The sequence below is a fragment of the Stegodyphus dumicola genome, chromosome 6 (genome assembly GCF_044657685.1).
Source record: "Stegodyphus dumicola isolate Sdum_Otavi_A_Nest chromosome 6, ASM4465768v1".
Classification (NCBI taxonomy): Eukaryota; Metazoa; Arthropoda; class Arachnida; order Araneae; family Eresidae; genus Stegodyphus; species Stegodyphus dumicola.
The window spans coordinates 200253496-200275389 of NC_140773.1; the positions used below are offsets into that span (position 1 = coordinate 200253496).

At 32.2% G+C, this 21894-nt stretch overlaps 1 protein-coding gene across 1 annotated transcript in view; it reads left to right on the forward strand.

Annotated features, from left to right (window-relative positions):
* LOC118188244 (alpha-catulin-like) overlaps positions 1-21894 on the forward strand; it is a 723160-nt gene that overhangs the window by 667448 nt on the left and 33818 nt on the right. Inside the window, exons 10-13 of the mRNA XM_085819331.1 lie at positions 1013-1171; positions 3104-3196; positions 9855-10073; positions 16554-16673. Of these exons, the coding sequence (XP_085675457.1) occupies positions 1013-1171; positions 3104-3196; positions 9855-10073; positions 16554-16673 (591 nt within the window). The remainder of the gene's footprint in view (positions 1-1012; positions 1172-3103; positions 3197-9854; positions 10074-16553; positions 16674-21894) is intronic.

Genomic DNA, 21894 nt, shown 5'->3' on the forward strand with positions numbered 1-21894 from the left:
AGTTAGTGGTTATTATGCAGTTTATATATACGCTATAAATACTTATGTGGTTTACTTAATATCCAGGCAATGAAAATATTCTTCTTAATATAGTAATTAAACACATTTTTTTCACTCTGCAGTTTCTTTTATTCGTTTATAAGAACCTAACAAATTTTCTAGTAAAAAGTCTTTTTTAAGTAAATAAAATACTGTTTGGTGGTTTTCGAGTAATGGTACCGTTTTTTGTACGCTGCATTTTGTGGAATCTGTAGCGATTTCCCTTGGAATACTAGTATTTCGAGAATTCTGGTTGAGAAAGTTTATGAGCTGTGCGTCTTGATTTTGAGCGTATTGCAGTATTTTGTTTTTGTTTAATTCTTTATAATTCAAGTTTTATGAACTTAAATTATAAATAATAACTCTACTGTTGTGTGCTGTTCTTTCTTTCTTTATTTATTTAGGACATTTTATGTGATAATTTATCTTGTCAACTTGTTCAATCGAATTTGAAAATTGTTACTTCTTGTATTAGGTTTTAAATCTTTTTAAACCGAGCCAGTCGAGGTTTGAATTGTCAAAATAGTTCATGCAAAATCAGAAATATGGAAACAGCAGTTTTACCGGGTTTGACGATTTCTTGTAGCCAGGCTGGCGACATTCTGGATGTTTTCAGAAAATGCGTTTTCGAAATTATACCAGCGATTTTTCGCAGAGCTCCCAGAAATAATTGTTCTCCCATCTGAAGAAAGCTACAAATGTCAACTACAAATGCAAATATGAGTCCGTTAATTAGCTAGTTCAAAATCTGCGAAAATTTTGTTACGAAACAACTGATTCTGCTGCGTCATGTGAGTGATTTTGATGATAGTTGAGCGCATTGAAGAGAATTTTCACGACATTTATTTTCTCCTTGGTCTAATTATAGCTCTTTTTGCGTGAATGGTTTTTATTACATTAAAAAAGTAAAACATTTTATTTTAATGTATAGCGTTTACATGATTGTTTATCTAGATGTTTCTTTTGTGTACAGTTACAAACAACAGCTCTGGAGCAGGCGGAAGAACTGCTCAAGTACATGGACAAGTTGACATTACTAAACAGGTTAAAACACGCTTCAATAACGGGTGACCATCCGCGTCTAGAAGAAATCAGCGAAAGGTTCAGCGAACAATCAGACCATCTGCAAGAGGTAATCATTTCTGTGCCAATAACAAAACGTTGTTTTATTGATCAATATCTTGTGTAAGGTGATCGTAAATTTTATTTCCTCAACTACTGGTTCTCAACACGTATTTTCATTTACAAATTACCTCAGAATTTCAGAATATAATTTTATGAAAACAACTTAAATATTGGGAAAAAGAACGCTTTTCAATTATAAAATTGGGTACTTGTGTATTAACCCATGACCGTTGATAAACCTCCAACAAACTATTAGCCCCTTTCGATGCTGAAATATGTTCGACGTTCAGCGTATCTTAAAAATACCTATTTCTTGGCAATTGTATTCCTAGGATATGTATTTGGACCAATTTTTCCACTAGAAGACAAACTTTTCCTTTCTTGTTGACAATACTGCCTATCGTAGCTTTAGATATCCAAACACTATGGCTTTCACAACATTGTTTAGTAACTACATACGAATAATTTTTTTCGGAAAGAGCACAAACATAGCCTTCAATCCATTGATTCTTTAAAAGCGCCGTTTTGAGTGAAAACAAAACATATCTAGATATTAAATTTTGTAATTTTTGGTGAGATATTTATGGAGAAATTAAAACATTTATCTTGGCGCATTTTTTTCAGTTTGCTCCAAGAGTAATTCACTTGGAGAACTTCTTAATTTATAGCAATCTATTTTCCTTTCCTTTTCTTCATTGTCCACGAGCGGAGAAAAAGTCATCGTTCATTACTTTTAAATAATTTTAACATAGTAAACTACATTTGGAGTTATTATCGCTCATAACAAATATGCTAAATTTCGAAACGCGACATTATGTAAATTCATGTCTGTCTGAGAAAATTTTGAATAAAACCTCTATTCCCCCCCCTACTTTAAGATGATTTAAAATCTTTATAGGTTATACGAGTAATTCAAAATGTTTTTCGAAAAATTTATAAAAATTATTTTAAAATACAAATTTTAAAAATAAATCATAAAAAGTGGATGAATTTTATTTGGAATGAACTAAATGTCGAAATGTGAAAGGAAGAATCAAATGAGTTTAATAAAAGAGAGATATTAATAAATATGTATCAAATTCAATTAACACTGAAGAGCTAAAATTTTGCGAGCTAACTTTTATAAAACCTGCTTTTTTACCAAACTTTTTAGTTTTGCACGATTTGAATCATGGAATCGAAATATAAAAAAATGGCAATGCTATTTATAAATCTAATACATATCCTAAGTCACGCTTTCGAGACTTGCAGAACGCAAGTTGAATTTCGTCAATCTGCCTAGTAGAACGGGAGATAAAGAACTATCCCCCCTCCCATTTTTTTTCCGCGGTGTTTCGCAATGAATTTGATCACATTAAGTGGCTTCTGCTGTACTTTTCTACAATAACTATTATTGTATCTTCTATAAGAGAACATGATTTGTTCAAATATCAGTGTGGGATGTACCAAAGTTGTGAATAACTATGTAGGCAGCATTAAATTTTTTTTCAGATTTTAATAATATTATAATCACAACACACAGTGAAATCTCACTGAAATGTCCGCGTTTCTAAATTGTATTGTTCAGATAGTCATCTGAGGGAACGTGATTGTTGACGTTGTTCAATACTGTTACTTATGTGGGCATTCAGAAATAATGGTTGTTTTTAAGAGCTTTGTAAAAGTGACCACCATCAGAGGTTTCACCACATGGGAGCTATGAGCTGTCTTCTTTTATATACAACAGTTTATTTGAGAAATTTTCAGCAATATTATCTTGTAATCAGAATATTTGACATTAGAAGTATTATTTTTCATTAAAAGGTTAGTATTTAAATATTAATTTAGAGCTTTGTATCTCTGATATTTGTTGATATCTTGAGATTTATCATTCACCTTTCGTAAAGGAGTGAAGTGCTTATAATATTCTTTTGTATTTTTAAAATGATATCTTTAATAGGTTTGCAAACTCCTTCATCACGTAGCCAGTGCAGAATCAGTCCAAGTCTTGTCGAAGAACACAGAAGCCTGCCTCCAGGTTTATGGACCACAGGTTGGTTGAAAAAAATTTAGCAACCTAGTTCTAATCAATAAACGCTTCTCGCTAATCAGCAAATAAGAAAATAATTTAAACTGCTCCTTAAGTTTATAACATCCGAAATGTTAAACTATCTTTTATCAAATTCACTGACGTTGCATCACATGTAAAGGAAAATGAAAAATCCAAATCGGAACTTCAACTAAAGAGTAAAGTGAAATCTGCGAAGCATTAATTTCAGCTGGTTTTTCTTAAGCCATAATTCAACCCGCAAGAACTGGAAATGTTAATAATTATATATGACATTCCTAAAGGTTTATTAATAATAAATTAAAATGAAAATATACGAAAACAAAATGTTGCAATAGTTACTGCAGTTGAAATGAATGCAAGAAAAAATAATTGTAAAGCAGATTATTGCTTTATATCGTTACTGCTGTTTTTAAACAATGTCAGCGTTTGGAAATTTTTCTATTGCTATGTTTTCTAGAGAGCAATTTGGACAGTTTTTCCCCCCTAAATATCATACTTCAAGGAAATAAGTAGAACAGAACTCGTACATACATAACTTCATCAAAATCTAGACTAAGATATTTTTTAAATTCGTTTCTAACTTATTTAGTTCCAAGACGGATTTATTGTACTCACAAAGCATAAAGGGTTAATGTTTATTGTAAATATGTAACTACAACACAGCGCGCCCCCCAGACGGTATAGTGGTTAGAGAAGCCTACTTCGGTACTGAAGGGCTCGGGTTCCAATGGATGTTTGTTAAAGTATAGTGTCTGTGCGGCATGGGGTCACTGTAAAACATGCGGCGAGCCGAAAGTCCTCTCGAGAGGTTGATGGTAGGAGATGAGGGGTGGGAGACCCTCGGACCTGTCCCCCTGTGGTGCTCTGCATTAAAATTGGGGGCGGAACTGCGCGAAGTCGTAATGTCACCTGCACGGGCGAAATCTTGCACTCCTTGCCACGATGAATTTCGTCGGCTTGTTTTGATGTTACTGTCAGACAAGTGAGATAAGTCACAACACAACAACAACAACACACAGAACAGAGATAGTTTACATAAGAGGTTGAATGCCGTTATATAAAAATGTGAAGCATTGATCCATTAAAAAAGGCAATTTAATTCACTCGGTATACATTTGCGAAAACAAAAATTTAATACTTTTTCCTTGAATTTTTGATTCACGATTTGTAAATAGATGAAGTTTTATTTACTTATACCAAGAAGTGACACAGAAGTAAATTTTTTTAAGAGAAAAAATGCTCTAAAGTTTTATTCTTTACCTATTAAGTATGAAAATTAACTTTATCAACAAATTGGAAACTGCACTTTCTTGGTAAATTGTTATTCAAACAACTATCAGATTTTAGTACAGTTCCGCTGACGCGCGTTTTCTAAAAACTGAGTGCTATGAGAATGATAATTCTGCACATTAAGAAAAATTGTGGCCTTTATTACAGTATCATTTCTTTCACAAATTTAATATAAATAAATAATAAAATTTTACACTTAATATAGAATCCTCTCTAATTATTAATTAAATCGGTTAACGTTTTGCATAAATATATTTACCATCGTAAAATTTTTACCACTGAATCAATATTAAATTACATTTTTCAGTAGTTTCTCTTAGTTTTAACAATTGCAAGCAACTTCAGTAATTACAAGCAATTTTAGATTTACGTTCCTATGCATACTGATGTGTAAAAATGAAGGGAAAAATTATTTCAAGAATATGTAGTTACAATTTCTATCCTATCTTATTTAAAATTTCTTAAAGTTAATAGCAATTATTCTTTTTTTTTTTTTTTTTTTTTTTTTTATTATTATTATTATTTTTATTTTTTGTGCAAACTTTTAAATTGGACCTCGAGGAATGGCCTTAGATTACTTTCTGAATACTTAAATGCCTTTAGTTATCTTCCTGAACACATGTTGATCTCTGAACACTAAATTTTAAAATAGTAGTACTCTTAGTAGTAAACTTAAAAGCCTTTGTTTTTAACATTCTTAATTTACAGAAAAATTTCCTTAAAATCATATCATCAATTTCATAACAGTCGATCAAAATATAAAAATTATCATGCTTGACAAAAATAATACAATAAACTTTCAAAATGAGAATTTGTTACTTAAGTGCAAAAGAGTTCTAGGGAAGCATATAACTCATTGTTTGGACTTCCTACTTAGGGATATACATTATTTGCTTAGGTACAAATTATTTGAATTTTTTGTTACGTTTGATCTTTGATCTTGTTTATATTTTTCAGAGCACAAACGCTAAAATATTTCCTTTCTATACATTTCTCTTGTCATTTATAGAATCACGTAGGCAGAGAGCTTTGTTGCTTAGCTCTTTATATTTAATTCTATATATGTATATGTTCGTAATATTTTTAAGATGTGTTTGTAATATAATTTATGATGGGGATCATTTTATAACGGCATGTCAGTTAACATGGATAGATGCCAGATAAAGACATTTTTGATATAAATAATTGCTGTTGATATGCCCGTACTGTATCTAAGCTGGAATTGGCACTAAAAATTTTTCCATCAGTTGTACAACTGTTGGAAGTTCATTTGCGGGTAAACTGCCTTTACTGATGATGTATTTTAATGCTATTCCTACAAATACGTTTTAGACTGATCGATTTTGTGTGCTTTTTCTCATTGTAAGCACAGCAGTTGCAAGCATCCATCTTGACGGAAATTCGAAATTTCTACATGAGAACTACTTTTATTGACCGAATGGCATATGTTGATAATGGTAAGAGGTTTTAATGCAGGGGTTTTCATCCTATTTTGACCTCACTGCTAGAATATCGTTACCCTCCACCTCCTTTCCTAAACATGAGAAAGACATATTCACATTTGTTTTGATTTAGAATATTTTAGCGTGTTTTATAAATTAAGCAACAAAAAGTATGAAAACATTGATAAATATCAAAACTTGAATTAATTTTTTTACATTTTTAAACTAAAAGAAAATATTTAACAGCCAAATGGAAAACTGACCATGTCCCCCCCCTCCTGAAGCTGTAAAATTTCCTTGAAAGACCTCTGATTTAATTATTAATAGAAATATGTATTATTCTGAGATAAAATGTTTTAGATTCGTTTTTCAAAAAATAATTATTAACCTTCGAACATCGATTTGGTGATATATTTAGGACCGCCAATTGATAAAAATTTGATGACTGCAGAAAATATCGAGACGGCGACAAAATTCGTCACCAATTTTATTCTGCTAGATTAATTTTCCGTTCATTAACTAATTCTCTGGGGTTTAAAAGTCCACCAGGCCCATCAAGAGCGTACGGCTAGCACAACTGCATATGAATAAAGTCCTATCTTAAGAAAGATCCAAAGAAATGGTATCAAACACAATAATTATGAAAAGTAAACAAAAAAATATTGTAAGCTTTCCTCAAAGACTCTGAAAATTTCACATATCGCTATAATCAATTAACAAAGCTAATCGTTATAAAGGGATCTGGTTTTCAAAACAAAAGATTAACAAACTGAGTTTGCATTAAAACGCACGCAAAAAGAACTCCAGAAAGCCTTAGTCTCAGAAGCCTTCAAAGCTTTCGAAGAAATTCTTCACTTCCGTTCACAAACGAAAGTTTCAAAAGAGATCTTATTGATTTCGATTACTTCGATTATCTGATTTTGTTAAGGAGTAAAAGCGTTTTGATCCTGGCTATCGAAAAATCGTTCAAACAGAGGAAATTTTGGAAAAGTGGAATAGTATCAATTTAATTGTCGTATGTTCTTAATGCAAGCATCGATATTTGTCTTTCACTGTGGGATCCGTTTCACTTTAATGTGGGCGTAATGTTAAATTGCTTGTGTTTAGAGTTGCTAAGTTTTAATATCAGTATGCAGGTATTTATTTCTCTGAAGAATAGTTTATTAACATGACTGTCTAAGAGTAAAGAGGAAGTGAATGAGTGGATTTGTGGGTATTTCTACTAACAGTGATTTCTTCATTAATTGAATATGTTACCAAATTAATTCAGTTAGATTTAGAATTTTTTCCTTTTATGATTAACTCGAGGTACAAAAATGTACAAATTATAATATATTACTCGCTTTTGCGATCAACCACCTAAAATATTAATTATAAAAAAGAAGAGAAAAATATAATTATTTTAATGTGTCCATCTAGAGTAATTTCGTGAAAATAATATTTCTAAGCAGTCATCCCATTATTTAAGTACATTTCTACTTAAGTTCATCAGATTAAAAAGTAGCGAAAATATTCCTAAGAACTGTGTTAGTTGCTTTTAAATCGCTTAGGTTGTTAATGAATAACAGATTAAATTTGAAAGTTACGCTTCGCTCAGTGGCAACATACTGTCGAATAGAAGAAAAAAATATTCTGTTTTAGCTATTACAATACACTGCTTTTAAATACCATGTTTCAAGGATAAATATTTTATAACAATTTTTTTCTTGGCTGAATGGCAACAGTCTGGCCAACCGGAGGTAATAATGCGTTATTTCGAGCAATGTTGCGACTGCTCTCATTTAACTCGCTGAGTTTCTTAACCAAAAATTTCCTTAACTTCGTGTAAAATATGACATAAACAAAAAAAAATTTCAAAATTCAAGGTGAATTGTCTGAATTCAAGGTGCCCGTTTTCAGATGCAAGTCTATGTATGTTCAAAATTTGGTGGCTCTGCGTCCTGCCCTTTTTCCACAAGGCGAGTAACATGCATACCTACATACAGCTTCTTCATTATTTAATAATAGAGATTACATTAAATAATATTAAAAATTTAAGAAAACTTTAATAAAATGTAATTAAAATAGTCATAACACATTACGAGCCACCATTATCAAACTAAAATTATTAAATCCTATGATTATTACTGAAAAGCTAATTTCGCCTAAACTATTTATATTATAGTCTAGTATCTCGAAGAATTTACCATTAAAGTTTTATAAATTTAAAAATATCTAATGTAGATACCACATGATTTCCTTGTACGACCTACTAAATTGTACACAATTTTTCCCTGCATTCCATTTAAACTTATTTCCTCGAATTTCATCAGAGATATATTTCTCATTTAGTTAATTCAGTTCTCAGTTCCCGGCAAGGCAAAGCTACATAAAAACTCAAAACATCTTCATTAAAAATTGTAAAACACAGAAAAACCTAAAACATCAAATACAGTTTAAAAATTATTTTTTTACAATTGAAATTAGAGTTTCTAGGCCAAGACAAGCAGTTCGCCCAGAGGGCAGGAAGGCGAGCTTTTCAAAGAAAAAAAATGAAACTTCAAGTTAACATTTGGTCCCACTAAGGAAAAAGATATTTTCTCTTATTTTTGATTTATCTCTTTTTCTCTCTTTCAGGTTGGTGCACCAACTGACTTATTTCACTATTCTACTAAGAGTTTCAAACGTAAACAAATAGCCGCCTGTTTAGGCCTAGCGTTAGTTAAACTTTCAAGTTGTTGACATTTCCACAATTATTGCATGCAGATTAACTAAAGACATTAAATCCTTAACGGGAACATAAGAACAGCATAATTCAATCACTTTTAAAGCAAAAAATGAAACATTTGCCGACATAGAAGGAGAAAAATACTGAACTCAATGAACTGGGTCGCAGAGTGGAAATATATATAGGTTTGGTACGGACAATTGACACGAAAAAGAGAGATTCAAAACTAGATGTTATAGCAGTTCCATATACAAATTATCAACGTTCTATGGTTAGTCGTTTTTGTGTTGTACGAGATACATATGTACCGGCAGACGCCGCGACAAATTTCTTTTTGAACCCATTTTAAATCCATTTCTGGAAAAACGGTTCTTTTATTTTGTTCGTACGTACAGATGACACGCAAAACCATTATTCAAATGGATTCGAGAACGGTCAGAATGGATATTTTCGTTCAAATATTGTACCCGAAATTTTCACGATTACAATAGTTCCTTTACTTCATACAAGGCAGTAAGAAATCAAAACAAAATATTACTTACTTACTACATACCTACTTACGTATGTATCTCTCATAAATCAAAAATGAGTAGCCATAGAACATTGAAATTTTGTATATGGAACTAGAATTGCTATAACATGTAGTTGTGTAACTCCATTTTTTGTTGTAATCGCCCGCACTAAACGTATCAATATGAATTAAGTCAGTTGGCGAATCAACTTCAGTGCCTTTTTTGCCCACTGGGAGCAGAAGTTAAATTTCAATTTTAAATTGTACACCGAAAACTGTATCTCCTTGCTGGCTGGGCGAATTGCTTGTTTTTGCTTAAAGCTTTAATTGTAAAATATTTTTTAAATTTTTTTAACTGCATTTGGTGTTTTAGGTTTTTCTGTATTTAACAATTTTTGATAAAGATGCTTTGAGTTTTTATGCTGTTTTGCCTTGCCGCGAAGTGAGAACTGAATTGACTGAATGAGAAATATATCTCTGATAAAATTCGAGGAAATAAGTTTAAATGAAATGCAGCAAAAAATGTGTATAATGTAATAGGCCCTCCGAGGAAGTCTTGTGTCCATATCAGATATTTTTCTATTAAGGAGAAGAAATACATTCATAAAGTTCTGAGAATTATTCTTTCCTTTTGGATATGTATTACCACATTTATTGCTTATTTCTACGACTCAATTCTTTATGTTGCAGGTGCTAAGCGCATGCCACACGCTTTTCCTACATCCAAGCAGTAAGGTGGCGAGAGAGAACGTGGAAGTGTTCATGGATGTTTGGAAGGCACTCGACCAAGATGTGACAGCCTTGGCCCAAGAAGTGGCCGAACTGTGCCGAAACTCCAACAACACTACAGGAAAATCGGAAAAGGCGGGTAGTACCAACTATGTGACCAACCCTTCCTCTGAACTTAATGTAAGAGTCATATCTTTCCACAGTTTTCTAGTATTTCTTTTAGTTTACGTCGTTTTATAAATATGAATTCTGAAGATTATTTTAATGTGCATAAGATTTTTCTAAAGAAATGAATATGTGATTATTGTAATCAATTGATATTCATTTGAATACTTGTCCCCAATTCTTATATTAATCTTACGACCATACTATGAGAAAACTGGTGACCGGAAAAATGCCCACAGGAAAAATGCTCACAGAATAATGCTCACAGAAAAAAAGCCCACACAGAAATGTGCCCACATAGAAAAAAGCTCACATGGGAAAATGCTCACTTAGAAATATGCTCACACGGAAAAAAACTCACATAGATATATGCTCACGTGGAAATAAGCCCATTGATAAATAAAATATGTAGAAATATCCTTATATTAATCAATCAATAATTAATCGATCTGAACATCGTACACCTACCTGAATTTTTCAAAGAAAAATTATTTAAATTACAAAAACATCTATACATATATGCTATATATATATCAAAAACTGTATAACTTATGTGTAGATTTAGTTGCTATATAATATAAGATTAAGAAATGGGCTGTTTCGAATTAGGAAAAAGAGAGGAGGAAGGAAGAAAAATGAAACAGAATATACAGCGAAAAATTATTACAATTTTAATTGTTAAAAAAATAAAATAAAATAGTAAGTTACACATTTTATAATATAAACATTTAGAAGAATAAGCAAATATAAATAATTATTTTTCTTAAATTACGTAAAATACCTTGTTACATATAAATCATGTATATTTCACATAAACTTATAAGGTATTTCTCCCGCCTTCTTAGTATGCCTTCGTGTGGTGGTCTGCACGCCGGGTGCGTATTCCAGGGTTACAGCCGAAAACATCGCGGCAAAAACATCGCGGACGAAAACGCCGCAGAGAAAACAACGCAAGGCGAAAACGTCGCGCTACAAAACATCGTGGGAGAAAATATCGCAGTGCTAAAACATCGTGGTACGAAACATCGTCGTCGAAAATAAAGCGGTTCAAAAACTTCGCAGTTTAAAAACACCGTCGTCGAAAATATCGTGGTAAAAAATAAAGTATCTACAAATCATCGCGTGACGATAACATCGCAGACATGCTTTTTTCAGACTTTAATAACTGTAAATAGATATTCCCATAATAATTTGTGAGCGCAAGATGTAAAGAAGGATAATTTTTACTTTCACATTTTTTTATTAATTAATAAATTTTTGCTGAAAAAGTAAGAAGAAAACATAAGCATAGCAAATTAATGCAACTTATAGCTTTTCCTGAAAACTTACCAGTAAAATTTTATAAAAAATGATTTATTAATGGTCTACTATGTCGGTTTAAAATTCTATTAAGTGCTATAAGTAGCATTAATTTTCTATGCTTAAGTTTCCTTCTTATTTTCTCAGCAAAAATTTATTAGTTAATATAAAATATGAAAAACAAATTATCCTTATTTCTATCTTGCGCTCACAAATTATTATGGGAATATCTATTTACAGTTATTAAAGTCTGAAAAAAGCATGTCTGCGATGTTATCGTCACGCGATGATTTGTAGATACTTTATTTTTTACCACGATATTTTCGACGACGATGTTTTTAAACTGCAAAGTTTTTGAACCGCTTTATTTTCGACGACGATGTTTCGTACCACGATGTTTTAGAACTGCGATATTTTCTCTTTGCGATGTTTTCTCCCACGATGTTTTGTAGCGCGACGTTTTCGCCTTGCGTTGTTTTCTCTGCGGCGTTTTCGTCCGCGATGTTTTTGCCGCGATGTTATCGGCGGACACCGTATTCCAGAGCTCCATGGTTCGATTTCCGGCGAAGGTTTTGCTCGCTGACAAAAGTCAGTTTTATTCAGTTTATTTTCTTTTGTTTGCTTAGAAAGTTTTGCTTTTATGTTCCGTTTTCAATGGTGTATTGCTCCTTCAGTTGAATCGTGCTACACAAGTAGTGACATGCAGAAAACAAGCCTAATATTAATCTCAAAAGAAGTGTTGAGTCTCTTAAGGATTTCTCGTTTTATTTTATAAGGTATTTCTCCCGCTTTCCTAGCGTGCCTTCGTGGTGTGGTGGTCTGCACTCTGGGAGCGTATTCCAGAGGTCCGTGGCTCGATTCCCGACAAAGGCTTTGCTCATTTTTCCCATTTCCTGCTTCCAAAATACCTAATGTCTCCATGAACTTACTGAATATTAGCTAATATATACGAATATTATCGTATAAATATCTGATTTTGCTATCAATTTCATCATGTTTCTTATATGATTCGCGATTATCAAATGTAATTTTTCATATTTTCTTTTTTTTTTTTTTTTTTTTTTTTTTTTTTTACTTCAGTACGCCCTGTATTTATAGCCAGTAATAAACGTTGACAGGCTAAATCTTTTTTCAGTCCGTCAAACAAAAACCACATACTAGGATAAACCACATACTACAATTAAATAATGAATTTAGTACCTTATGAAAGCTTTCGTAATAATTTGTTGTTTTAGGAGATTTTTCGAAGGCTGCTTCATAATGATTCCACACTTCGATTGGAAACTGTGGTCTTCTAGAACTTTTTTGGCTTCAAACTTAAATAACTACATTCAAACATCAATTTCTATAGATACCCATCGAAAGTATGCAAAAATAGAGTTAATAAAAAAAATAAACTAATTGAAGTTACAGGGGGAAAAAATGTCTTACAGGGGGCAGTGGTATAAAATATTACACTACATGCAAAATTTTGCAATAGTTTTCGTTCTTTTATATACCGCCTCTGAAAAGGTTAATATGAGCATTTTTCCAATAATTTTTTCCAACGATCAAATAATTTTTCATTAAAAAATTCAAGTAGGTATACGATGTTCAAATCGATTAATTATTGATTGATTAATGTAAGGATATTTCTACGTATTTTATTTATCAGTGGACTTAGTTCCATGTGAGCATATATCTATGTGAGCTTTTCTCCGTGTGCGCATATTTCTAAGTGAGTATTTTTCCATGTGAGTATTTTTCTATGTGGACATATTTCTGTGTGGGCTTTTTTCTTGTGAGCATGTATACCTGTGAGCATTATTCCCGTGGGCTTTTATCCTGTGGGTTTTTTTCCTTATTCTTTTAGATCAGTTCCGTGGAACTCATTTACCTATGACGTATCTCTGTACAAATATTATGTTTTATTGCAGTTAATTACAGTTCTTATTGCGATTTATCTTTATTGTTCTTTTATTGCATCTTTTATGACAATTTGCTGTTTTCTGTATGTTACATAAAGAATACACAGTTTTCTCCCATATGCTGTTGTGGTGAAGCAGCTAACATGCATTCTCGCTTCCAGATTTTAAATACCAGTAATAATAACCTAAAATTTAGATAATTAGTTGTGTGGAGTAGTTTGGATATATTCAACCTGCGAAGTAAATTTCTCAACGACACAAATATGCTGTTGAGCAAAACTTCATAAATTTGATGCATGGTGAATAATAAACGTTTCCTTTCAGTGATAAAAACCAGTTATTTTATTAGATTCTAATTGTGTGTTAACCACTTCACCGTCCTACAAAACTCAAAGATTTACTTCTTTTTTTTTTCCCTCCAAAGATAAACATTTGTTTTTGAAATTGCTGTTAAAAATGTTTCCTTCCCCCTTTCACCAGCTAGACCTATTTATAAAACTGCCTACTTGTCATACTCAAGGATGTTGAACAGCATAACCCTATCTGGGAAAAAATCCTTTTGTGTTCTTTAGTTCTTATTTCAAAATTAACAAAGACGATCCATTAATGAAATGTTTTCAAATGAGCAGTAGTTCCCATTGCAATGCCAGCTGAAAAGAGTAGGAAGTACATGTCTATTCCCGTCTTTTTAAGTGACCTTTCTTTTGTATGTTCTTGATACTACCCTGCTGTGGAGAGAGAGAGTAATAAGTTTTCAAATCGACGAGTCTGTCTCGCAAGAAACGATGAAGTTGTTAAAGATATTTTCTTGAAATAAGATCTAAGGACTTTATCATTAGACTGATGGATGAACTTTTCCTTTTCTTTCATTAAGTAGAAGTCATTTACAGAACTAGCTTTGAGAGTCATTCCCAAAGTATTCTGTAAAATCTTTAATCGAACTCAAAGGATTCTAATATATATTTGACAATAGCACATACATTTGTTTTCTTCTTCAACATTTTTAGAAACCAGAAATGTTGACAGTAGCTCATTTACTATTTCTTTCGCTGGTAATTATAATTTTTCTTAAAGTTTTAATTCCTAAAGTTCCTAAACTTTCCTAAAAGCTTGTTGAGTGAAAATGTTATGCTACCTCCATGAACGTTTATTCCACCACAAAAAAAATTGGCTTGGATTTTTTTTTTTTTTTGATCAGAAACAGACCCTTATCATGCCATAACTACTTGTCAGATTTTTCATATCCTGATACTACTGTTTTATCATTTATAAACGTAATTCTACTGGGTCAGCATTTCCAAGCAGTTCAAGTAATCAAGAACGATGATCTTATAAGACTATAAAAGTTGTTCGCACGTTTTTTAGACAATTTTCATTGTATTTACAGATATATTTTACCTAAAATTGCTGTGTTTTAAGTGTTCTGTTTGATAATCCTTATTACTCACTAGCTTTAGACACCATAATTTCCAAGACAATAAAGCCTTTTGTAATATTGGAAGAGGTATTTTATCAAATTCCTCTGGAATGCCTTTCCAAAGACCAAGGGAGGTTGTACGTCGGTGTTTGGACAACCCACGTTTTAAAAGTCAAAAAGCGGAAATATCCATGGGTGACGCACCAGGAGATTTAATAGGGGTATGGCCGTGATACATAATTAAATTTTTTTGAAGAAAATTAACAGTGGATTTTGACGTGTGGCTGTTTGCATGGGCTTGATGCAGTTTTATTGATTGATGACTCTGTGGGTAAAGAGAAGGTATTTCATATTTGAAAATTGGGTATAAAATGTGTTTCTGATAATATGTATGTGAAGTTGATTTTAATACTTTTCTCCACTCTCTTTATTTTTAATTTGCCGTTCATGTGGAAAACCAACAATAATAATAAATCCCTTTGAAAAACTTTCTTTAAATTCTTTGAACGGGTTTCAAGATTTTTTTTCGTTCTCTTTAAGAAAAGTAAAGGATCGCTTTTTATTGCAGTCTTAAAGTACACTCAAGATTCATCTAGTGTGACAACATTTTTCCATATTTGTTCGGATAAATGTTTCTCATAAAGAATTCTGCTGCACGTTCTGCCTTCCGCGATACGTCGTTGGAAAGACGATACAGATTATGTTTTTTTGCATTATTATTCAAGATTAAAAATCAGCCTTAATCATTTTGTTTACAGTTGACACTGAGAATTTTAATTATTTTTACTGTCCTTTGACTTGGTGGTTTTACTTTTAACATTAAAGACTTTACCTTTGCAACATTCGAAACATTCCTTTTTTCCCTTGAATATATATTTGAAACAATTTTTTTCACTTGAAGCTAAGCTTAAATATATTTTTTGTTGTTGACAGCATTAATTTACGTAGCTTTAGTTATCGAAAAATCATGGCTTTCGCGATGCTTATAATGATTCGATCGGAATAGTTTTCTTTGGAAAAAGCACAAACATAGCCTTCCATCCATTGCTTCTTTAAAAGCGCCATTTTGCATAACAACAAAACTGTCAGGTATACAGACGATAATTTATACTTTCAAAAATATAGTTGAAAGAATAAATTATTGTTTGTTAACACTGATTTATACTTTCAAGTGTCAAAACTTTAGTGTTTTACGATAATTTATACTTTCAGAAATAGTATTATAACAATCATAACACTATATCTAAAAGAATTGTGACAGTTAAAAAATTTCCAGGCAGATGATTTCGAAGCAAAATCATCTAAAAAATGTGCGAACAGCCTCTGTATGACAGATATCAAAAGGAGCATCCTCCCAGTATTTCATGGAATGTCAGGAACGCTGGAGCAAATGTATGTGTTCCAATGGATATAACTTCGGAAAGTGACCAATAATGTTTTTTTATATTTTGAACAAAGTACCTTATAACCCCTTTTCCTATACTTTTTTAACATAGAAGTTTTCCTTAAAACTGTTCTCATACCCTTGGAAACATATTGCTAGATTTATTGACGTAAACTGCTCATTTATATCTTACTAGTAGTTGAAATAGCTGTAAAATGCTAATATCGCCGGTTAATCATCATTAGCTTAATGATATTTTGGAGGATTTAAGTATAGCGCTCATCGCAAATTTAGCACTTATTTAAGGTTCTTAGAAACATACATTATATCGAATCAGCGTTTATCTGGACTTCCTTATGTGCTGTAAATTTGTCAAACTTTTTAAATAAAATCAAAATGTTATCACATTTTACGTCATTCCTTTGTAAACATAACATAAATTATCAATGAATTAGAATGATCGAATTCGTGTATTTTTTTATTTTCAGAGGCAGCCACAAAGTCGCCATTCACCGAGCAACCCGAACAATCATAACACTATACCTAAAAGTATTGTGACAGCCAATCAGTTGCCCGCTCCGGGCTTGCCTACGAAACTCGATGCTGAAGTAAGAAAGCTCTTTAATTATGCTAATGATATTAAGTTTTTTAATTCGAACGTTCTGTCATTGTTTTACGAAATTTCCCTTCCAGACGATAGTCTCTTATGAACTTTATTACTTGCGTGCTAATTTACCTTTATGAATTCTGCCTTTGAAGATTTTAATTTTACAAAGCAATGAAAGGCACAGATAAAATACCTAAAGGTCCTTCCACTTGCATGCACTGAGAAAACCAGTCAATTCATATAAACCTTAGGCAAGAAAGATGTATTTCTTTTTTTCTTTCATTTGAGTAAAGTTTGAAATTTGTTCATTTCTCAACCATTAAAGTATCAAGATTCCCCATTTATTCACTCTTAGTTATTTCTATAAAAATAACAAATGCTTGTTTTCTTTTAGTTCCCTTGTTAACCCCCTTCTTTAAATCTCGATGCCTTTGAATTGCGAAACCTTTCCTACTTTATTGAGTGAGAAAAGCTTATACAATGTGTAAGCCGAGACTCTAATTTTATATCTCTGCTTTTCTATATTTATTCTAGCAGACAAATGCAGCTCCCCCTATATTAAAGTACCATTTCTTAGCTGGAAAGAAAGCAGGCCAGTGTGAAATTTAAATATAAGCAAAATCGCAGCTTCAAATGCTTTTCCTTGTTCCTCGTTTGACATCTTAGCTATGAATAATACAATATTAGATACAGAGAATTAACATTAAAATTCATTAAATCCAAAGGGGCCTTTTTTTAACATTTTGTCTGTTACCTTTATTTATTAAGTATCACGTTCTTCGAACTTAAACCATAAAATTCAGTTCAAGAGCAATATCGCAAAATAGTTTTACACTGAGCATATCTTTAGAATTTCCGATACGCAGTCTCGCGCGCTGGAGATAAAAGTGTTTTTCCTGTACAACATTGCCATTGCTCTCTTTGAAATCCTTGAGTTTGTTAATCAAAAATTCGTTACAGATTTACAAAATATGAAATAGATAATAAAACAAATTCCAAATTTCAAATTTGGAATTTGTTTTATTATCTATAGAATTTCCTATAGAGTAGTTTTATTATCTATAGAATAGTTTTATTATCTATAGAATTTTATTATCTTTAGAATTTCCGATACACATGCCCATATTCGTAGGAGGATTACGTCATTCAAAATTCGATGTGATTCAAAATTCTATGTACCGTTGTTTTATCACAATGCGGGAAATAGACATACATTTATGCAGATTTTTCATTATTTAATGTTTTCAAGTATAATAATATAATGCAGGACTCTAACATTTCGTGGCAACAGTTTGAAAAGTGAAACGGACATTTATAGTGAACCAACGAAAAATCGGAAAACGAAACAACAGTCCTTCAGGGACAAACCCCCTTTGGACCGAAAGCTTTCAGATTTAACATTATGCCCAAAGGGGACTTTTTTAATGTTTTGTGTGCTACCTTTATTTATGCAATATCATGTTCTTCGCACTTAAACCATAAAATTCAGTTCAACAGCAATGTCGCGAACTAATTTGAAATCAGCATATCTTTAGAATTTCCGATACACAGTCTCGCGCGATAAAGATAAAAATGTTTTTTTTTTTTTTTTTTTTTCTTTCTTTCTTTCTTTTTCGTGCAGTGCCATATTGCTCGCGTTGAAATCCTTGAGTTTGTTAATCGAAAATTCGTTAAAGTTTTACGAAATATGAAATCGATAATAAAACAAATTCCAAATTTGGGCTTTCAAATGCCCATATTCGAGTGGAGGACTACATTATTTAGAATTTGATGTCTCTAGGTACGTTGTTTTATCACATTGCGAGAAACGTACATATATTAATGCACATTCTTCATTATTCAGTTTTTTTAAATACAATGCAGGGCTCTAATATTTAGTGGCAACAGTTAGAAAAGTGAACCGACATTTATAGTGAACCAACGCAAAATGCCAAAACGAAATTAACAGTCCTTCTGGGGAAATTGATCCTTTGGACTAATAAAAAAAGTTGCAAAAGAACTTGCAAGAATTGTTAAGTCTACTAACATTAAAATAGCCAGTTCACGGACATTTCCTTCATTTCTAATTGTAATGTATGTCATCATTATCACACGGAGAGGTTAGAGAATTTTAACAAATTAAAGGGCTTGGTTCTCTTTTGTAGCAAATGTTATGGTTAGGAGATAAGCCAGAAGGAAAGAATGACGAGGAAATACCTATTTTAAAATAACAGCTTATTAATTTTATCGGTTTTTTTTTTTTTTTTTTTTTTTTTTTTTTTTTTTTTTTTTTTTTTTTTTTTTTAAACCACTGCTGTGATCTTTGTCAAACTACAGAATTTGAGATAAATCTTAACTTAAGAGTTCGTAGTTCATAATAGCGGTCACTGTGGAATTTGACACGGGTCGATGCTCTCATCGTTTTTGTTACTGGTAAATAAAATATACTTCTATCATCAGTTTCTTCCACAGTATCCACGGTGTAACAATTTTGACCAATTCTGGAAAATCTGAGAGCAATTGTATCACTTTCTCCTGTGTAGATGTTTTGGAAAGTTCGTTGAACGAAAGATCCTGCAGGGGCACTGAGGTTTAAAAATTAGGCTTTTTAAATATTGATGCCTCTTTTCAAACTGTTTTTCATTTATAAATGTAAGAAGAGGGTACAATAAATTCTAAACATCAGTCTGATTCTTTTCTCGAAACTCAAAGTATATTTTGCTGTTCAGTCTGGATAAAAAGAAAAATACCCTTTTGAAGAAAAAAGATCAGACTTAAAGAATTACCTAAATGGAAAGAAAATTAGTATTTTGAAATTTAAAAAGTTATAAATTACATGCATTAAGTTTCTGGCTTACGTAAATTCGAAGTTATGCAAGCGCACCCTAACATTCAAATTGAAATTTATGAATTGGAAATAAATAAAACCATATAAATAATTTCTCCTCTGCCCGACCTACACTTTTTTGAGTTCAGACAATATTCTTGTGATTATTGTTTAGTTTAGTTATTTGTTTATCACCATTAGAGCTCGTTAAACCCTTAAAGTAATGAAAATACTATGCCTATTGAATCTTCAAATCTAGTAGACGTTAAGAAATTTGCAACGAAGAGAGCAGCTGAGGCTTTTAACCTGTCGGATATGTTGCTATAAAAATTCGAATCGATGGATTTGAACATCAGCTGTTCAAGAACAAAAGCTTACCCATTCCGATTCATGTAGCTACAAGGCCATCTACGATGAGAAAAAAGCGTGTGACCACAAAATCTATCCTAGACATGTTTGTGAGGTGTCGCTCAGAACAGCTTCAAGATGATAACTCAGTGGATACTGACTGCTGTCGATCTTCAATATAAAAAAGATTAAAATCTGACAAAGAGTAGTATTTCTCTTCACAACCATTCACCTTCAGTGCTGGCTTTCCTATTATAGAGCCACATTAGCTGCAGCGAGATAATTTTTGTTTGAAAATAATTATTACTTCTTTTGTTATATTTTCGTACGGAAATTGTGAATATCGTCGTGATATTCACAATACTGATAACATACACACGATTTGGGCCATGTCTTGCAACCAAAACCATACTGGGTAAGATCTAGTGACGTTGTTGACCAGATTTAAGGTTTTCCTTTGCCTCTAGGTTCCCTTTTTTTATTTTATTTTACTTTTATCATCATTATTATTATTGGAAACGTTATGTCAAGATCAGTCGGACATTCTAGGCAAAGTACGACTGACGACCATCCAACTGAAAGTATTCACACCACAGCATTGATATTAGAATGTCTATCAGACGTAAAATGCCATCACAAATAAATTTATCATTGTCAAAAAATCCATCAGTTTTGTTGGTGGCTCTATGCCGAACAGTGAGAATAAGACTGAATATTTCGTATTTACCCATCATATGAAGGTTCTCTGCTGCCTATGTGGGTTTACTAGCATTTCCACTTTCATGAAAGATCGTCTTGAACCTGAATATTACTAAGCGAATAATGTTATAGGGTTCAAAATTTGTTACCTTCAGAAAAATATTACAGAGATGTTACTGCGAGCTACTTTGCCCGTAAGGAAGACGGCTTGTATACCCTAGACGGCACATCTCGAAAATATAATTCAACATAATTCGTACAGATGGCTGCTAATTCCACATTTTGCTGTAAATCATCTTGTTGATGTTTGGAATCAAGCAAAAAACTCTTTTTTGTAGCAGCTTCGCTCACAAGAGATCGACCTGATCGTCGATGACAGCTGTCTGTAACAAAGCCGGCCTAGGTGAACTTTTAAAAATTTTTATATCACTGATCGCAGTGACGGCTTGCTGTTTCATTGCTCTAGAACAATGAACAATCCGGTACTTCTCAATTTTTAAGGTAAATCATAATTTCAACTGGAGTGCACCGAAGCCCTAAATAAAAGGACTCAGGCACTTGTTTTACGTAAGTGAATCACAATGTTAGCAAAAAAATTAATTTTAATAATAAAATATGCCTTAAAAATCGGTTCTAATTTCTGAATACATGCCTGTCTTTCTCTCGGAGACAAACCTTGGACAAAGGTTGGGACTTTTAAGAAAAAAAGAGCCCCATCCGCATGGAAAAGGCTTATTCTTGGCGAAGTGCAATGAATTTATGAAGCGGGTTAATTTTTGTTTTTAAAAGTATTAAAAATAATCATCCTAGTCGTAGAAGTGCCGTGCTAGTAATTTCCTGTTGCAGAGCTCCTGCGGCTTTTTGAACGATCCAACCAAACGCACGGGACGACTACTGTCAATTGTATAGAGGAGTCGTTCGTTTATTCTCACGTTGTTATCGGATGAAATTCTGGGGAAATTTCTGCTTGACGGCTAGAATTACATCGACAGGGCATAGCGATCTGAAAGTCTTGGACTCTTCCCGCTTTATTTTCAGATCTACGCTTTTCCTTTTAAATTTCCTTCCATATCCTCATACAGTTTCCAGAGTTCTCATTATTCTGCTTCGTGACGCTTTAACCGTTTTATCTTTCTCCATTAGTCTTCTGAAAAAGGGAATGTTTTTGTACTTATCTTCTCTTGAAACAGAACATAATATGTATAAACAGGGCTTAAATTCAGACGACGATCGCCTGAGCTACTACTCTGGGTGGAATTGTAATTCCAACCACAGCCCCAAATAAGGCAAGGTGCTATAAATTAATTGTAACTAAACTATTTGTAATTAATTTCATAATTTATTAAATTTCTATTTATATATTTATATT